General features: G+C 42.0%; 1 protein-coding gene across 1 annotated transcript in view; it reads left to right on the top strand.

Annotated features, from left to right (window-relative positions):
- Positions 1-18,659, top strand: part of KIAA1598 (KIAA1598 ortholog) — a 54,282-nt gene that overhangs the window by 31,179 nt on the left and 4,444 nt on the right. Inside the window, exons 8-16 of the mRNA XM_009876323.1 lie at positions 245-391; positions 1,617-1,770; positions 3,914-4,019; positions 5,709-5,766; positions 6,027-6,048; positions 9,461-9,570; positions 10,228-10,281; positions 13,213-13,333; positions 14,303-14,486. Of these exons, the coding sequence (XP_009874625.1) occupies positions 245-391; positions 1,617-1,770; positions 3,914-4,019; positions 5,709-5,766; positions 6,027-6,048; positions 9,461-9,570; positions 10,228-10,281; positions 13,213-13,333; positions 14,303-14,486 (956 nt within the window). The remainder of the gene's footprint in view (positions 1-244; positions 392-1,616; positions 1,771-3,913; positions 4,020-5,708; positions 5,767-6,026; positions 6,049-9,460; positions 9,571-10,227; positions 10,282-13,212; positions 13,334-14,302; positions 14,487-18,659) is intronic.

Raw genomic sequence — 18,659 nt, 5'->3', positions numbered from 1 at the left:
GTAATTGAGGTGTAGCAGTGGGTAGTTCTTGGCAAACCCTTGGTTCCTTCCAATGTGAGCTTATCTCTTGCAATTTTACTCTTAAACTTCCTTTCCCTTTCCTTCTCACCTTCTTCCTCACTATCCTGACCATATTAACATGGTGCTAATTTCTTCATTTTCTTTCCAATGGCCATTTTCCCCAGGATAACATTAGCCTATGCTTAACTACTGTTTTTGTTGGGGGTGGGTTTTGCTTTGGCAGATGTTTATTGAACAAAACAAGATGAAAAGGCAAAGTCAGTTGCTTCTGCAAAATTCTGCTCCTGATCAACAGCTTTTGAAGGCTTTGGATGACAATGCTAAGCTAACCCACACGTTAGAAGAAGAGAGGCTTCAACACCAACAAAAGGTAAAACAGAATTACTTTTTATCTCATTCAGAAGTCTTTGAAAACCTCCTGAATTTAAGGAGTGTCATGTATTTTTTCTGTTCAGAATTATTGGAGAACTTATCCCCCCATAAAGCATTCACAATCTAAAAACTAAGTTTCAGAGAGGACTCTGATTCCCTTCTTCTGGGTCACTGGTAAGACACGAGTACAAAACTGGAAGGTTTTTCAGCCTGAAGGTTCTGGTTTAGGTGAGGATTTTATTCTGGATGCCCGTAAAGAGCAATCACAAGCATTAGGTCAAGTTCCATTAAATGAAGGAGAGAGAGCAGGAGAGTATTTTGGACATCGAGTTCACATTTATCATCTGGTCATTTGCTGAAGAACTGTGTCGGGAGGAGCCAGACGTAATGGAGCAGAGAAATGTTAGATGAATGCTGCAGAGTGGTGTGATAGGATCCAAAGTGCTAGGACCTAAACAAATACGTTCTTTTAGACCGGACTAGATCAGTCTCTAACTGGGAGAAATCGCCATTGCTTCACTTGAAAGCCTGAAAACAAGTTTTCGCTTAGCTGTGAGGCTTGTTCTTAAAGCTCTGGCAATAGAGTAGCTCCAGTGATTTCATCAATCCAGGAATACTAAGACTAGATGTAATCTCACATGCTTACGAATGAATATTTTGCGAGAATAATTGTCATAGAAAACTTCTGTGTGCTTGGTTCCTTGAAATCTAAAGCAAAATGTATCTATTTTGGGAGTTGGGAAGTGGCTGCACTTGAATGCTGCCTCTAAACTCAATGTTCCAAATTCACCCACTGGCATCTGAATGAATTGAGACGAGGGAGTTTAAATAACCAGCCTGTCAGTGGAAGCAGTCAGTAAGAGAACAAAAAATGTCGATGTTCTTATGCCCCACGTGAAAAAAATGTTCTGAAATTAAATTCTAATTATGTGACAAAAAGCTCTATAAAAAGAAAAAGGGAACATCTTATAGCATAAGTACTTTGGACCTAAAGATGTGTTCTAGAGAAGAAATAAGTTAGGATAATAACAGAAAATTCTGACATATCTCAGAAAAATTTTTCCATCTCTCATTCAAAAATTGTCCTCTTTCTGGGAGTTGTAGTTCACACCTATACTATAAAATCATGTTTTTCGGAGTAGCTGTGCCTGATGGTTATTTGTCAAAAAGAAGGACAGAAAATACCTTTTATTGTAATAAACGCTGTTGTTTGCCAACTGCAGATCAAAGAATTGGAAGAGCAGTTACAGAATCAAGCACTGCATAAGGAGATTAGTCGTCTTAAACAGCAACTAGAACTTTTGGAAGAAGATAAAAAGGAACTAGAGCTTAAGTGTCAGAACTCAGAAGAAAAAGCTAGAGACCTAAAGCATTCAGGTAAAATCATGTAATAACTTTCATTTTAGAGACACAGTTGGGAGGGTGTGAGTGGTGCACATCTCGTAGAATTATACATATTGCATTTGAGACCCTGGAAGCAACAGCGTTTGTGTAGCCGAGAGTCAGACCTGCACTTCCCAAGACAAAGTACAGAAACTGCCTTCAACCACAGAACAGTCATGTCCAGAACGCATGTAAAAGAATAACCTTGTAAAACTTCTATAAGGTATAAAAATACTGTTGTTAGATTGCATATTTACACGTGAGTGAGTTTCTGTGTAAAAGACACTTATCATGTCTTCCTACCTAGTTTTAAAAAGAAATAAAACAGAATCACTGCGTTTTTCTTTTTTTTTTTTTTGAAAGATGCACAATGGACTCTACATTGTATGAATTGTACAAAAACATCCCATAATTATCAAGCTACCCGACCATATAATATTCTTGCAGTAGAAGACACCAGTAAAAATAAACACATGATAGACATGATTTAGCCCTTCACATTGACATGTGAGAAAACAATTTCTGCTGATATGAGATGTTCTGGGAGGGTGTTTCTCTTTCTTTTTTTAACAGATATTTAAGAGGTAAGTACTGCCTTCAGAGCCCTTTGGGAGTTAGCCAAACAAATCCGGTGGGCTTTTATGGCTCGTGAGAATTATACATGTAAATCTCGTACTTGTAATCAAACATTTTGTTCCATGTCAAGTGACTGACAAAAGAGAAACAGTCTCTCCTGGCTGCTGTGTGTGTCCATCTCTAAGATTGAAGCTAACACCCAAAGAATAGGGGCAGAAAAGATTGGTAGAATTTTCAGGAGGGAACAACTGTTGCAGTGCAGGTGTTCATACAGTTAGAGCTGTCAGGATGGTGCCTGGCTTGTCTGCAGCATCCTGTGTAGTGAACGACGAAATTTGTGACCTAATGCTCCTTATTTAAAATTACTTTTAAAAAGAGGTCCCTGCTGTCCCCCAGGGACTGTGGAGCTGAGGCTGGTTAAGTATTTGCCTTTGCTTTCAGCCTTTGTTCAGCTCAAGGCCTAAGCAGGTGCTAGTTTTAAGTGTGATGCCTGGTCAGAGAAGTATTTGAGCTCCCATCAGAGAAGGCTGAAGTCCCTATCCGTAGTTAAGAGTGCACCTATAGCCACGCTTTTCTGAAACATATCCTTCAGAGCAGGATTATCTTTAAGCTTGTTAGCAGTCTTGCTTGGGAGAACTGCTTTGTGTTAAGAGTTTAACATTACGCCCAGGCAGCACGTGATCTCTTCTCAGTTGCCCTGGAAGAGGTCTGACTTTCAGAGCAGATTCTTACCTTACAGACTCATTTGTCCTTCAGGAGGAATGGGTCAGAATTTTACTCTCAAATTTGAAGTCACTCAGCTGTTTTTAATTTTTTTTACCTTTTCAAATTTAAAAGTGAATATTAAGGATGGTAATTTTAATCCATCATGATGAGAAAAAAGAACCATGTCCACTTTGGAAATCATGATCTGTACTGCTGTAATTCCTACTGTATTCGGAACAATTGCTAAGAATTTTTGGAGCTAGAAAAATCTAAGATTTTTGTGTTTGTTTGTTTCTGCCCTTCTCCAATTACTTGCATTTGACAACATTTCAAGTGCAGAGATGTAATTCTTACATTTTAGATCTGACATGAAGACAGGAGAGAGAGAATCCGTTTTGCCCACCACCCAGTTTTGACCACTTTTATGGGGAAACCCCACACCATGAGCAAGACAGAGATAAGTCTGGAAGCTGAAATTGTTCATTTCTTTAATCTCTCATTAGCTGATTCTCAAGTGCAACCTCAACTAGGCTGTTGCAGAAAGGTGATTAAATTTTTCCCTGCTCTGTCATTTTAAGTGAAGAATCCTGTATGAGCTGGAGTGTCATTTTAGTTTCAGAAGTAACCCAGGTTGGAGGTAGCTGCTTTAATGAGAATTCTGTGCACTCAGTTCTTAGTAGAAAATATTGCCTAAAGCAGGACTTCCTAGCATTGTGTAGTTTAGTTTTGTTTGGGTTTTGGTTCATTTGTAGCTTTTTTTTTTTTTTTTTTTTTTGCTCAAACCTGTGAGCTGGTTTTTAGAGCAGGTATGAGAAACCAAGGACTCACTCTACTTTGTTTTATTGCTCTCGTGCAGTTGATGAACTTCAAAAACGAATCCAGCAGTCTGAAAATCCTGCACCACCGCCTCCACCGCCGCCCCCTCCTCCTCTCCCTCCTCCCCCTCCTCCCAACCCAATACGGTAAGTGCTTAAATCAAGGGTCACAGCATTAATGCTTTGCTGAAGCAGAATGCATTACATGAGCTTGCATCCAAGCAGGAAGACTGCCTTTAAAGGGGAGGGGAAAAAAAAACAAAAAAGGTCTTTCTCCATCTCCTTAACATCAGGACATACTCTGTGCCCCACCTGCCAGCAGTGTGATGCCCCGACTAGTTTTGAGCAGTGTGTGCCTTGCCAAGCTGAACAAATTGTCTAGACTCTGACTTTGGAGGAGGAGAGATACCTGTCTGCTCTAAATTTAGGAGATTTTTTTTTTTCTTTTCACCTGGTAGCTGTAATTACAGACTTCTGAAATACTTGTCTGAATCTACTGTAAGAAAAGCCCTTTGAACCAAAGGATATGTTGGATTACTGTGTGTCCCTTCCTGTCGGGTACTGGTGATGAAAATGCAGGCTCCATTGAATTCCCACAATTGCTTTCATAAGTTGAAAGAATAAAAAAGCAAAGCAGAAAATCACCACCTTATCATCAAGCAGTTTGGGGTGAAATTATCAAAATTAAGCCTCGTTTTTGCAGAGGACTGTAAAAGAGGCTCACCAGACATTAGACCCAAATTAATTAACTGAGCCCTGAACTGTGCTTAGTTAATTCTGGGAACTCGGCTGATGTTCATGTCTTCTGCTTGGTTTTAAAAATTTGTGGACTTGATGCTTTCTAACCTTCTGTAATAAGAATTACATACAGAAGCCTTGTTAACTACTGCGTGAAATATATGGATAGAGATTATTAGTGGGGAGAATTCATTCCTCTGTATGTCTTGCTTTGGTTTTAGAAATCTGAATGTTTTCTGAACAATTGTTTGGTCTTTTAGATCTGTTAACTCGTTTGGCTTGCTTGCTTTTTCCTCACTAGTAGCGTGGATTAACTGTGTGTGCGTCTTGTGGTTTCATGGTTGTTTCGGGGTTTTTTGGTTTATTTAAGTTTGTGCCCTTTACTATCTGGCATAGAAAACACTATTTGTTTTAAGCCCTGTAGTGGCTAAATTGGAGCATTTCCTTTGTGCATCGTGATGTTTGTGTGCACGGAGGTTGTTTCAGAGCCTGGGTGGTAGATGCTGCATTTTTCTGGGACAGAGTGTTGACTCTTGATATCAAGGATGTTGCTCTGTACAGAACAATGTTCAGTGGGGAGTGATAGGCCCCACTCACACATCAGACGTGCTTTAAAATTAATCATTTGCTTGCCTGGACTTCTGCGTTTTGACTATAGGGAAGGGGTGATTATTTGACAGTGTAAGAAGATTACAAACTTGGAGTTGGTGAGGAGAAACTGATCACCAAATTTAAGTGCCCTCTGGAGAATAATACTTCAATATCTACAGCTCTTATTTTCTTCTATTATGCCAGAGCAGCTTCAATTTGTCATGTGTCACAATGAGACACTGTCTTTTAATATTCAAATCTAGAGTGTTTTGATTTGTGCTTAATATCTGTTAAAAAGAAATAAATTTCATGGGTGCATTTTGATGAGAGGCATTGTGGGGGGTAATTCAGTACATACATCTGCTTTCTAGAAGTGTTTAAATGATTCTTTTGTAAGTAGCTGTATAATCAGGTATAAGCAAGCTGCTCATGTGTCACGTTCAAGTTCATTCTAACAGTGTGCAGTACAGGACAGAGTGACAATCTGCAGTTTCATTTTCCCCAAAGGTCTCTCATGTCAATGATTCGCAAGAGATCTCACTCCAACACCAACGTGAGCAAGAAGGTTTTTTTGAATCAGGTATGGCTCATCCTTTCTCAAGTGAAGCGGATTATTCACTGGGTACTGCAGATAAAGCAAATGAAAATCAACAGTGGGTACAGACAGTGATGCAAATGCTTAGAGGTGTCAACATCGGCTGCTGCTGTCCATGTCCCAGCATGTTCATCTGCCTCACAGTCCAGAAATGTGACTGTGGCCCAGGTGTGTGTGCTCTGAGGTAGGAAGTGGTATCTTTGGTGCTGTAGCTTTGGTAGTGCTGTGAGGAGCAGCCGAGGACTTTGTCTGGTCTGGAGAAAAGGAGGCTGAGGGGTGACCTCATGGGTCTCTGCAGCTTCCTGAGGAGGGGACGTGGAGAAAGGAGGTGCTGAGCTCTTCTCCCTGGGATCCAGTGGCAAGACGTGGGAATTGTTCAAAGCCGAGTCAGGGCAGGTTCAGACTGGACATTAGGAAGTATTTGTTTGCCAAGAGGGCAATCAGACACTGGAACAGGCTTCCCAGAGAGGTGGTCAATGCCCCGAGCCTGTGAGTATTTCAGAGGCGTGTATAGAATTGTAGAGCTGTTTCAGTTGGAAAAGACCTTCTAATATCATCAAATCGAAAAGGCGTTTTGACAGTGCCCTTAACAACATGCTTTAACTTTTGGTCAGCCCTGAGGTGGTCAGGCAGCTGAGCTAGGTGATTGTTGTAGGTCCCTTCCAGTTCTCCTTCTTTTCTATTCTACTGCAAACTTCCCCGAGATCCCTAGCAAATTTGTGTAGCCCTCGTAGACATCTGTGCCTCCACAATGGAACTGGTGATGAGCATTTATTTTCTCCACGTGGATTTTAATATGAACAATCTTTGAGGCTGCGGATCAAAAACCTTAAGGGAAGACCTGACGCTGTAACTGAAGAAAAGTTCTAATCTTCCTGCTTCTGGCTGTAATGCTTCTCAGACACATCACTGAGCTTTTTTCATTCCTGATGTGACAGGAAAGTGATCTTTATTTTTTTTTTTTTTCCCTTGGGGAGAAGGGTGTTCATGTTTCTTATAGGCTCACAGAAGTTGGATGTGGTCCTGTGCTGGGTGAGAGGGACGGGGAGAACAGGGTGGTTCCCTTTAGGCTCCGAGCTTGTACAGTGACTCTGTGCAGCTTGGTACTACCTGCAGCAGTTGCAGTACAGCAGCACTGAGAGGCTCAGCCTGTACCTCTAAACTGGAAACACTACGGTGTGCAGCTGCAGCTATGGTATGTCCGGGGCTTTGCACTTCCCCAGTTTGTCTGGAAGAGGCAGAACAAACCCAGCAAGCTTCAAGCAGAGAGCAGGTTATATACAGCGTAATGCAGGGAAGTTTCCAACTTCTAGACGGCTTCTTATTTGTGATTTCTTCTGTCCAGAGCCTCTCTGCAGAGCTAGTTTGTCAAATGCTTCAGTTTTCATCCCTCAATCCATATCTTGTGAAATTACCACTCGGAGTTGGCTGTAATGCTAATCCTTTAATAACACTGAAAACCTGAAACAAAACAGAATCTTGCCCTGAAGTGGCTCTGCACGAAAAGTAACAGGTGAAATTGCATTTTCTTGTTGTTAATGGAAGCTGGAAACTTAGTAGGTTGAGAACAGGAGTTAAGTACAGATTTACAAATGATCACGCGTGCCTGAAGAATCAGAGCTAGTTAGGCAAGCATTGCCAGTTAAATAACCAAGGTTTTTCTCACTATTTCTCTCTTCCTTCAGAAGCAGCAGGATTCTATTTGTAGTGAATTGCTTAACTCATTTGCTGCCACTTAAACAAAGAAGGGGACTGCAGAAGGGAACCTGGCTGAAATTATAGGTATAGGATATAATCGTTGAAGACAAAAATCGCTGTTAGCAGGCTGTAATGGTATTTAAGCATGGCTGGATTGTTGGATGGAACCAATAGGAAGAAAGTGGGGGAAAGGAATTATTACCCCTCCTGTTTTACAGGTGAGGAATGGGGTCACTTGGGCAGGTCGATGGAGGAGTCTTTGGGAACTGGTTACCAGTCTGAGGTAACATAGTTAGAGAAGTGACCTTGTACCGAGATCTCTGATGAAGAGTCCCTGGTACCTTTCAGCAAAAGTTCAGTTATGTTGCCTTCATTTATCCAGTTTCCTTACTTTGAAGCATCCTAAATGTTTTGATTGCACCTTTTTGTTGAGACTGTTACAGACAGTGATTGCAAGAAATACTATGAAATTCACTGTAAGTTCTCTACACCCTATTCTTTCATTATTTATTAGCAAACTTTAACAGTTCTGACCTTTCTTCAATCACATAAAAACTGCTGCTTCTCTTAGGAGTTGAGCTGTTCTTAAAATAAAAAAGAGGGAAAGTTCTTTCTTTATCTAGTCATTACATCCAACTTGAGGGTTGTTTTGACCCTCGTTAAGAACTTGGAATGAATGGTTTCTATCCCATACCACCAATTAAGCTTTTATAGTTGAAACAGCCTGTTTGTGAAATTAAAGCCTGACATTAAATTGGCCTATGGTACAGAAACTGCATTTCTATGAATCATCAATAGTACCCTGACAAGTGAGAGAGCGAAAGTCTATTTAAAATTCCTGTTACATAAGGTACAATGTTGCAGCTTTGTCAACCTTATTCTTCCGTGTATTTGCTTTAAGTACTATTTTTCTCCCTTTTTGGTATGGGACGTTCAGTGTCTTTTGTTACATTACCCAGGTATCGTTCAGTTTTGTCACACAGCTTCCCGTTTCATCTGAATATTTTGCCGCCCTGATGCTGAGACTCTTGAAAAAGTGTTGCCTTTCATGGTATTTATGTTTGACCCTTTAACTCGATGCAATGTTCTTTAAATGTGTGGTTTGAGTTCAGTCTGAGATGTTGGTCTGTCGTTCCCACGAGGTTCTCAAACCTCTGTGAAATACCAGACACCCTTGGCAGTCTTGGGATGAGCTGCACACAAGCCTCACCACGGGCTGTTATCAGCTGCTCCTGTGTCAGTGAAGCTGTGGAACTTTGTGCTGGGACAAAGAGAAGCGATACAGTGGAAGTGGCGCGGTATTCTTCAGTCCTTGGTGCTCCAGCCTGTAACACTGAATTTTTGCAGCTCTCAGTTAGAGGAACTTCGAGTTTTTCAAGGATCTGGGCCCCGCTTCTGTCTAAACTTCTGCAGTTTGGCGTTTGCAAAGGCCGTGGCTGGATCCTCAATGTGTGCAGGTTGGCATTTCATCCTTGAAGAGCTTGTGGGAGGTTACCTGCGAGCAGAGATCGCTCGTACTGCTGTATGCAGAAACCAGGGCTCCTGATAGGTAGAGATGAAGTAATCTAGAGGTGTATGTGGTGTAAGGCAACGTGCCTCTTCGTGGTGGGGAAAATGAAGAATAAGACAGGGGTCTGTAAGAAAGACCCTGTGAACAGCCCACTTATGGAGAGAAAAATCAGCCTGTATGTTTATGCTTATAATTATTACATTTTGAATGAAATTAGGCAGTATATGAACAATATGCATCACACATACAGGCAGGAAGACTTGCTGTGTGGAGTATAACTAACTACATTGTATATATAAATGCTATTTCATCATTAAAACTAATTTATAGTAACTGGCTGTATATGCAAACAAGCTGTTTAGAGGGCTGCTTGTTTAACATGGTTTTTTTTTCCTTGGTACTATTTGTCTGTAGTTCGTATCTGGAATGTGGTGTGCTCTTTGTTTTTTGGAACAGGTGAAGAAGTTACAGACCTGAAGAGACAAGCTGTTGAAGAAATGATGGACAGAATTAAAAAGGGAGTTCATCTGAGACCAGTCAACCAGTCAAGCAGGCCTAAAACAAAGGTTTGGAATAAATAGCAGAGCAATAATATCAGCTAAGGACAGTAACTTACACTGAAAATAAATCAGGCTTTCTGTAGAACATTCCAAACGATGCATTTGTCTCGCGCTTTAATTGGTTTTGAATAAAGTGAGTTAGAGCAGCATATATATATATAAAGAGCTGAAAAAGAAGTGAAGCCAGCAGTAAGTGAATAGAAGCCCAGTTTCTTTGACACAGAAAGAAACTGAAAGTAAACGTCTCATAAACAGCTACTGAGAATCAAAAAGCAGAGAGAAAATAACTGAACTGGGTAAAGGGGATGGTCAGGAAGTAGACTGCATTTAGCAGTATTTCTTCCTTTTTATGCAACACTCACTGCTAATGCCTGAACATGGCTACTATAAAATAGTGCTTACGGTGTTCGCAGAACCAGAGTCCTCCTTATGTATAGACTGTGATTCACAGTGTTGAGAGCTGTGGTGAGACTCTGTCCTTCATCTGTATAAGAAACCAGATCAAATGTTAGCCAAGTGCCCAGGAGAGGAGAGAGCGGAGTAATATAATACCCCCCCATGCCTGTGCAGTCAGACCCTCGAGCGACGTCTGTCTTCAAGTACAGAGTGTGTCGTGGTCCATTTGAGGTGTGTTTTAACATGCATGTGTTGGTTTTTTTACAGCCAGAAACACCAAAACCCTCTGAAAGTGCAATGAAAGAATTAAAAGGGATTCTGGTAAGAAGACTTGTAGTTTATATTTCATTTTTTTTCTTCTCATTTTGCTGGCAGGGCCTTTTGTGCAAAACAGCTGAGTATTTGGAACTTCTGCATCAGTGTTTTGGTTTGAAGCTGTAGCGCAGTTTTGTTATGGATTCCCCTCATTCCACTTCTGACTTTGGTCCAGTTGAAAGGTTGACCTTGGTCTTGCTAACAGAGTTTATTTTTGGAGAAAACTAGCCTGTTTACTCTAGATTTGTATGTTCCTGCCACTAGAGGGAATGTTACCATCTGCACCTGCCATAGATCCTTTGGAAGCTTTCCCAGTACTCCCAGTTGGGATGCTTAGCAAGGGAGAGGTGGCTAAATATCTCTAGTCCAAAGTAAAGCCCCTGAACTGCACGTGTAGCACTTGTAGGGTTCTCTTTAGCAACTTTTCTGAACTGCTCTCTCCTGAGGCGCCAGATTTCTTGTTAAAGTAGACATAGCCTAAACAGAGCAAGAGCTCTATAGTCTGTCTGCATTATATGTAGAAAAAGAATATTTTGAATAGCTGTCCACATACCCATTTATCGCTAAAGGAAAACATTAGTTGTGTATTTGGTCCAGAGCAATGTGCTAATGTTGCTCCTGTCCAGTCCTTTACTCATACATTACATCGCTTATTTAACAGGCTGCTGCTTTTGCACAGGTTCTAAAATTGTATCAAACAACCAGCAGGAGCTGTAATTCTTGTTCCCTGCCTCCTGTGACCCTGAAGCTTTTAAAGCTGAAGTGCAGCTATGGCACATCAGGTGAAATTTTGCCTTTGTAAGATGAAATATGGTGAAATTCTGCCCCTATTGAAGCAAAATGCTTCGCATCCACTCTGCAGAAGGTAAGGTTGGCCATTCTCATCATCCCTGATAACACCTGAACAGCCCTTGTAAAAATAACTTCAGTATTGTGTTGGGTGATGCAAGACAGTACAAAAAGAGTATAGAAACAGCCTGTGCTGAGGTTTCAAATCATGACTGTGGCCCCAACACCGCGTTAAACTTGCTCTTCTCCAGTCACGTGAAAGCAAGGGAAGAAGGGAAGAAATGATCTAGAGAACCACCAGACCTTAATGCTGAGCTCTAATTAGAGGGACACATTATGAACCTGAGGGTAGATAGAAAAAGATTAAAATGTAGCACTGACTTTATCTTTTAAGCAGAACTCCCATAATTACAGGAATAGTTTGGTGTCGTGTGCTGTTTGGCCCAGCGAGGGTCTGCTGAAGGTCCTTTTGTTTTCTAGTAGCTGTTTTATTTCTCTGATGCTGTGTCACTGACATCAGGGACGACTTGATTATGTACTTCAGAGGGAGCAGAGAGAAACCTACAGTCACTGCACTTCTGTGTCATGCTTGTTGCTTTTGAGCCCTTTAGGATATTTGCAGCATAAGACAAACTGTATAAAACCCAATTCCAGTCTGTTCTTGAGACCAATCATTATGCACAGTCAGACAACAAACATGGGAGTGGGGTGTGATGGAGTAAACATTTGTTGTTACTATGCTAATTATGCATCGCACGTAGACCTCCTGATAATTGTTACAAACAAAACACATTTGTGTTCTGCAGATGCAGACTTTGTGTGGCTCCATTGCTCGAGTTGCTTTCATGCATGTACATTTGTATGGATCCAGAGCGTACAGCTGATTAATAGTGTACCCACTGAGTTACATTTGAAATAGTTTCCAAAGAAAATACTACAGTTTTTGAGTGGAGGTGAAGAGGTAGAGTTACTTTTCTAGGATCCTGAAAGTAGCACAACTTCTGCAGCTCGTGATGCCATTTCCTTTTGTCATTTGCTATTTCTTCTCAGAAATGACATGCTTATAAGAATATGGTATTGAAGCTCTGGAAAACTGGTATTACAGGTCTGACATGTTTTGGAAAGCTGAATAAACAGGATTCCTAGGCATTCTTAAAGATGGCAAGACTCAGAGGGAGAATGAAATAGCGTATGAGTCATGTATTTTCAGTTGCATTATAAAAATTTTGGGGAAATTTTGCAGTCAAGTGAGTGCTGATCCGTAACTGAGTTTCTTCAGTTGGGAAATGCATGTGGTATGCACTAGGTACACATTAAATTCCTGTGGGCAAATTTGGGAGGTTTCAGCCTTTGATTAAAGCCTTTTTTTCCTCCTTACCCTTAAGAAAAGTGCTGCTGGACTTGCAGCTTTGCTGACACGAAATGCAAACCTTGGCATGAGGCATTAATACCATGCATTTCTGTTTTGTGTGTATAAAAAAAATGTTTCAGCTTGAGATCTCTATGCTTAAGGAAAACCATGAAGTATTTGGACATAGGGTCAGGTTTATGGCAGATCAGATGGACTGCAGGATCTAATAACATGCTGCGGTTGCACTCAACTTCTGCAGCATGTTGTTATGTGTGTACACACAGGATCATGCTAAAATACAAAACGTGATGGACCACTAAAATATGATTTTAAAATAAAATATACCATATTATTTTTGCCCTAAAATACGTAAAATCTTTGGCTTTTTGCTAGTAGAGGTTAATTATGGACGTGGTAATGCTCTAGCAGGGTTTTAAGATCCTTTAAATGTTATGATGGAGGAGGTTGGCAGTTCTCTGCAAACGTCACAGTTTGTCCATTAGTGAGCCAGAACATCTTTCTTGAGCCCGATACCAACCCTCTCATGTGCAGGTAAGTGTGGTTAATCCCTCCATTGGGAAAACCAAGTAGGGTGAGGAGTGGTGAGCACTCGCTCTTGTACTAGTGGAAGAGCTTAGCACACCAGTCTAGAACCGTAGTTGTTTTTCAGCTGTTTAAAAAGTTCTCATGTCGCGCCTGCGTGTCGAGAGTTAGGGCTGAACCCAGGACACTATGGGACGTTTGGCAAAGCGTAATGTGTCCTCATGGAGCTTTCCATGCCTATTTTTTTGCTGTAGGAAACATTGAATAAATCCACTAGTTCCCGAAGCTTGAAATCCCTTGAAACAGACAGCAGTGAAACAGAGCTGGAACGAGTTCTGCGACGCCGGAAAGTAACCACTGACCAGGACAGTGGCAGTAAGTGGTTGGACTCCTCTGTCGTCCTCTTCCTCTCCCTGTGTTAAGGGACTCTTGAAGCTTTACTTTCTCTTCCAGGCCATTGTCATTTCAGCCATTACGGAGAGCCCTGCTTACCTCTTCAGTGACTCACATTCCTGCCGCAGCTGTCACTTTTCATCCTTATTTTATCCAAGAGATGCCTCTGTCAGGATTTTCTGTGCACACAGCCATATGCACACAGGTTCTTCTGTCCTTCCTGGAGCTCAGACACTGTTATTGGGGTTAATAGCCTGAGCCTGCCATGAAAATATTCTTGAAAGTAGTGGTAACCAGAGAAATGAGGGTTTAGGACCAATGTTTTGAATTAACCTCTTCTGCAGGAGAAGGGTGTGCAGTTTTTAAGCTACGCTTCGCTATCATTGTCCTCAACAAATTGTTGTTCTGCCTGGTTAGAAACACATTCTGTGCAAGTGGAAGTCCACGCCATAGTCCATGCAGGTGTGGCTGGTTTTAATGTCACTGTGTGGTTTTAGTTTGGATGTTTTAGTTTGGACTTTGAAGATAGGCAGATCACTGACTGCTCATGAGTATGAGAACGGGCTGTGTTGTCTCGTACTGATGAGGATGAGAACTGATGAGGATGAGAACGGGCTGGCTCTTGCTCTGGCTGTGCTTTGGGCTGGGGGAGCCCTGGCGAGGTGGCACTCGGCAGCGCCACGTGGGTGCTGGGACTGACCACCCTGGAAGGCAAAGGGAAGGACTGTGACCATATAGCAAAGCACTGCCTGCGGTACAAGAAAGGGTTAATCTTGGTGAGGAGAGCAGAAGCCACAGTTACTGTATTTTGGTAGCCTCTGTGCACTGGATGCTGTTCTCTAAAATCCCGTTTCGATCTCTGCGATGAGCTTGCATTCTGCTGTGCTTGTGTGTTGTTTCTAGACCTGTCAGTCTGGATAACAGAAGTGTGAAACTTTCTTTATGTTTTAGGTCCCACTGGAATCTTGGCCACATCAGAATCAAAATCTCTGCCTGTGCTAGGTTCGGGAGCCAGTGCCACACAAGCAGCCTTGAACAAGAAAGACCTGGAGGCAGAATTCAGTTCCAAAGTACCCAACTCAGGTCCTGTCTCTAACCAGCTCGAGGGTGTCATGGGCTCCAAGCCTACCTTGCAGTAAGTAGAACATGGATTTCTAGATGTATTTTAGTACCAGATCTGTTTAGCTGGTGCATTTTGACATTGATTTAATATCAATTTTGATTAACGGGGTAAGTGAACTGGCTGCAGCTGTTTACCACTGAGTCCTCAAATAATTTCCTCACATAGAGGTAGAAAATGAAATCGTTGTAATAAGGTTCTTGTCTGTGAAATCGGTGAACATTCTTCCAAAAAAAAAAAATCATCTTCTCTGCCAAAGGAGGAGAACTCAGGAGCTTTTGAGGATTAGCAAAGCTGGGGGTTTTTTTAACATGTCCTGAAGAAGGATAGTTATATAGTTAACCATTGATTTTTTTTTTTTAAGTAGTTCTAACACAGTGTTTAAAAAAGTAGAATCATGTAAGTCATATTGGTCTGTGTGCAGGTGCACGGGGCAGTTTCTGATGGACCAAAACCAGTCCGGACTATTGATCCTAAATGTTTGTTGGTAAAAATTCTGAATTACTTTGAAATCTCAAGATTAAGATTGTTAAAAAAATAAATAAATATATAGTTGATGCTGCATTTGCACAGGTGGGTAGAAGAATCATTCGTGATGACAGATTGAAGACCCAAGGTGCCAGTGAAGCATCAGAGAGTTAAACCTCCTTCAGAAATACTTATTTCAGACAGATCCTATGGAGGATTGGTTTGTTTCACAACAATACAGAGCTCCTTTTGAAATTAGGCTGTGCACTTGCTTCAGTTCCCTTGCCAGGTTGTTTGTCAGTTTGTCACTTCAAGAAGAGGAAACAGATGAGACGGATCAGCAGAATATTGTAATCATGGCTAATTAAACCTCTGATTTCCTGCTTTGTCAGTTAAAAAATACCAGCAGTACCGATTCTAGCAAGTCTCCATTGCTTAGTTCAAAGGAGTAAGTCACGACAAATGAGCTGGAAATTCAGTTCACATCTATTTTTGTGAACTGATATTTACTTTGCTCCTCTGCGGGTACTTCTGCCATTTATTTTTAATCAGTGAAAAGCCCAATTTTCTTTTGTGTTCTATGCTTTTATTTAATTCACACCAAGTTTTAAAAGCAGAATGCTTTTTCCAGTCATATATATTTTCTCCTTCTGTTTCACTTAAGTATCCTTAGAAGAAAGATGATCTTCATTTTAATTTAATCATAAGGATGAAGCTTTGTTCGACAGTTAATTTGACATGAGTAATGTAGTTGCATTTTCTTGAACTGCTACCCTGACAGGAAGGTGAGGTTGTTCCTGAAAAATACTGTTTTCAGTTTGTGGATTTCTACAATTTTGAACAGATAACCTTAATCAGAAAATACAGCAACTCCTACCACCTTTTGTCTACCTTTATTCCAGCAAACTAAGTGGAAATTGCATTTACAAGAAAGGAAATGAAATAATTGCAGGCCCCAAGGTCTCGCAGAATGCGTGGTGAATTGACAGTGAAAAGGATCTTGTGTTGACAGTCACAGTTGTTATGTGTTATAAAAGCATATGTGAAGCTCAATTTAATTCTCAGCTTGCCTATTCGGTGACATCCTAAAAGACACACTTAACTTTAATTTATCTGTTTAAAGCATTAAAACAAATGTGTTGGGCCGGATTCCTTAGTGCTGCGGGGTTTCTTTGCACCGAGTCGCTGGTGTAACCCTGCTCGATTGGAGAGGCTCGTTGCTGAGGATGGTTTTCTCGTGAGAGAGAAGGTGCTGGGGCTCTCGTACTCTCCTGCCGCTGCGCTGGCAGGGAGGAGCAGAAGTAACCTGGGTGCTCCATGCCATGTTTACATGCAGTTACTTAATTTATTTCTTTTTCTCCTGAGTGAGAGTTGCAGCAAAGGTTAGTAGAAACAAGCTCCTGTCTCCAAGGTGTGTAAGCGCTGTTTTGAAACACTGCTCACGGGACGCAGGTGTCAGAAGGCAATCCATTCGCCTAACACGTCTGACAGCATGGCTCTGTAATTTGGCAGTTTTCTGGGCTTCCCTGGGTTCATGTGTACTAGGGGTTCAGTCCCCATTCGGTGTGCTTTTGGGTTGTACACTGGTGCGGTCTCGGTGCATAGGCTGGATCCCTGGATTCACTGGATGAGTGAAACTACGGCAGAAGATGTGACCCAGCCTTTTGGTGGCTGCCTCAGAGGCCACGTAAGAGCCAGTTCAGCGAATACCCCCCCTAAAATGCAGGTTATGAGGACCCTGCTCTGAAGCACGGGCTGTTTCCCCCTGCACGTCTGCTCCTGTCGCGGGGCACCTCTTCCTGAAGCACACCGTGTTAACTAAATGAACGGTGTGCTGTTTGACCAGGTACCCTAAACGACAAACACATACAAAAGGTTTATTGTGGTGGCTCTTCTCCTCATTCATACCTGAGGTAAAAGGATGCAGCTGTCTCATCATCTGCGATTCCTTGAAATCTGACAAAGGTGTCACCCGCTTCAGCTGTTTGCAGCAGCCAAGCAAACCTTTTGTAGCTCGGCAGAGGATTGCACATCTCGTAATTACTGGGTGTCGCTTTCTTCACTTAGATTTTAATGTACAGCTTCATATAGAAAACCTTGGGAGTAGATGTGCATGAGAGATTTCTCTTTGCTGTGCCATCAATTTGCTAAGACTTGTAATCTGGAGGAGGAGGTAATACAGACATCTAAATGCAAACAGGCTTATTCATCATTCTTTGTTCACACTGAGCAACAGTTGAGCATACACGTTCTTATGGAGAAAGAAGGTCACGCGTTTTGAAAAAGAGACAGTCTTGGAAATGTGTCTGTGAAATACTTCTTTACCGTGAGGGTGCCGGAGCCCTGGCACAGGCTGCCCAGAGAGGTTGTGGAGTCTCTGTCTCTGGAGACTTTCAGACTCTGCCTGGACACGTTCCTGTACAATCTGTGCCAGAGGTTCCTGCTCTGGCAGGGGGCTTGGACTAGATGATCTTGAGAGGTCCCTTCCAACCCCTGACATCCTGTGATTCTGTAATATGTGGACAGAAATCAGCTCATTTTACTCAGCTGAGGAGGATCCTGGATCCTTCCCACCCCCAAATCTGTGAAAATCTAACCTAAATATGCATGGGGTAGGGAGTTCCAGTTGTTGGTTGAAGTCAGACTGCACACATAGTGTGGTTAAACGCTACCAAAGCACCGGCCTCCAGCTGAAGCGAGTGGCCAGCAGAGGGTTTGTGGAAAAGGGCTGTAACGTTGACAAATACAGGTTGATCTTGAAATTTTCCTGTCATCAAACTAAGTGATGATAGCTCCAAGAAATGAATCCAGAAGACAAATTTGGATTTCGAACCACCAGGTGGGTTGTTATTCCAGCGCAGGGGCTCTGAGGCCGTTAGGCAGATACTGGGAATGTGTGAGGTTTTTGCTGAGGTGGTGCTGAGGGGGAAGACACCGGTAATGGGCGTCCTATTGAGGAATCGAGGCCTTACCTCGGTGTTCAGGTAACTTCCTCTGCAAATTTCCCAAATGTTTAACACAGCGTGAGTGTAATGCCGTGACAATTCCGTGGAAGAGAATAGGTGACAATTTAGTTCCCTTGGGAGCAGAGAGAGTTCCTGTGCCTCCCTGCAGTGTGGAGGCACAGAAGCAAAAGGTATGTCTGGCTCTGCCTCTGGGCTTTTTGGGTGTTTTTTTCCCCAGTGCTTTGTAACCATTTTGCTTCTGGGCAGCAGAGTTCTCCAGTAACAGAGAGAACCACAGAGAGGGTTAGTCTTAATCTGATGATTTGTACAATTAAAGGATTTGTCCTCTTTCTCCTGGCTGTAATCTTAGTAGAATCATCTACCAGCTCTGCGGGAAGCAGCTTGGCCTCAGCCAGGCAGAGCTGCAAAGGTTTTTCCGCTGCAGCTTGAACGAGAGCAATTTAGTTTGAACAACAAATGAAGAAAACAATGGGATGTTCTGGAAGTTTGAGGTCTCCTCAGTTTTAACTGTTTTAAAAGCTACTGTCGCACATTTTTCTTAGAGCGTGCTTTTCGTGTCCTCTCTTAAGATTCTTTATTTAAATATTTTTCTTAGAGCGTGCTTTTCGTGTCCTCTCCCAAGATTCTTTATTTAAATGAATTTGCCCATCTTCTTGAGCATTTTCAAAAAAGCACCTAAAAATGGGGGCGATTTCTGCACTAAAGATTGCCTGCAGTTCTGTTCTGCTTGTTGCGATGCTCACCTCCTTTCTAC

The sequence above is a fragment of the Apaloderma vittatum genome, unplaced genomic scaffold, assembly GCF_000703405.1.
Source record: "Apaloderma vittatum isolate BGI_N311 unplaced genomic scaffold, ASM70340v1 scaffold7559, whole genome shotgun sequence".
Classification (NCBI taxonomy): domain Eukaryota; kingdom Metazoa; phylum Chordata; class Aves; order Trogoniformes; family Trogonidae; genus Apaloderma; species Apaloderma vittatum.
The sequence above is the reverse complement of the archived record's forward strand: the minus strand, read 5'-3'. Positions and strand labels throughout refer to the sequence as shown.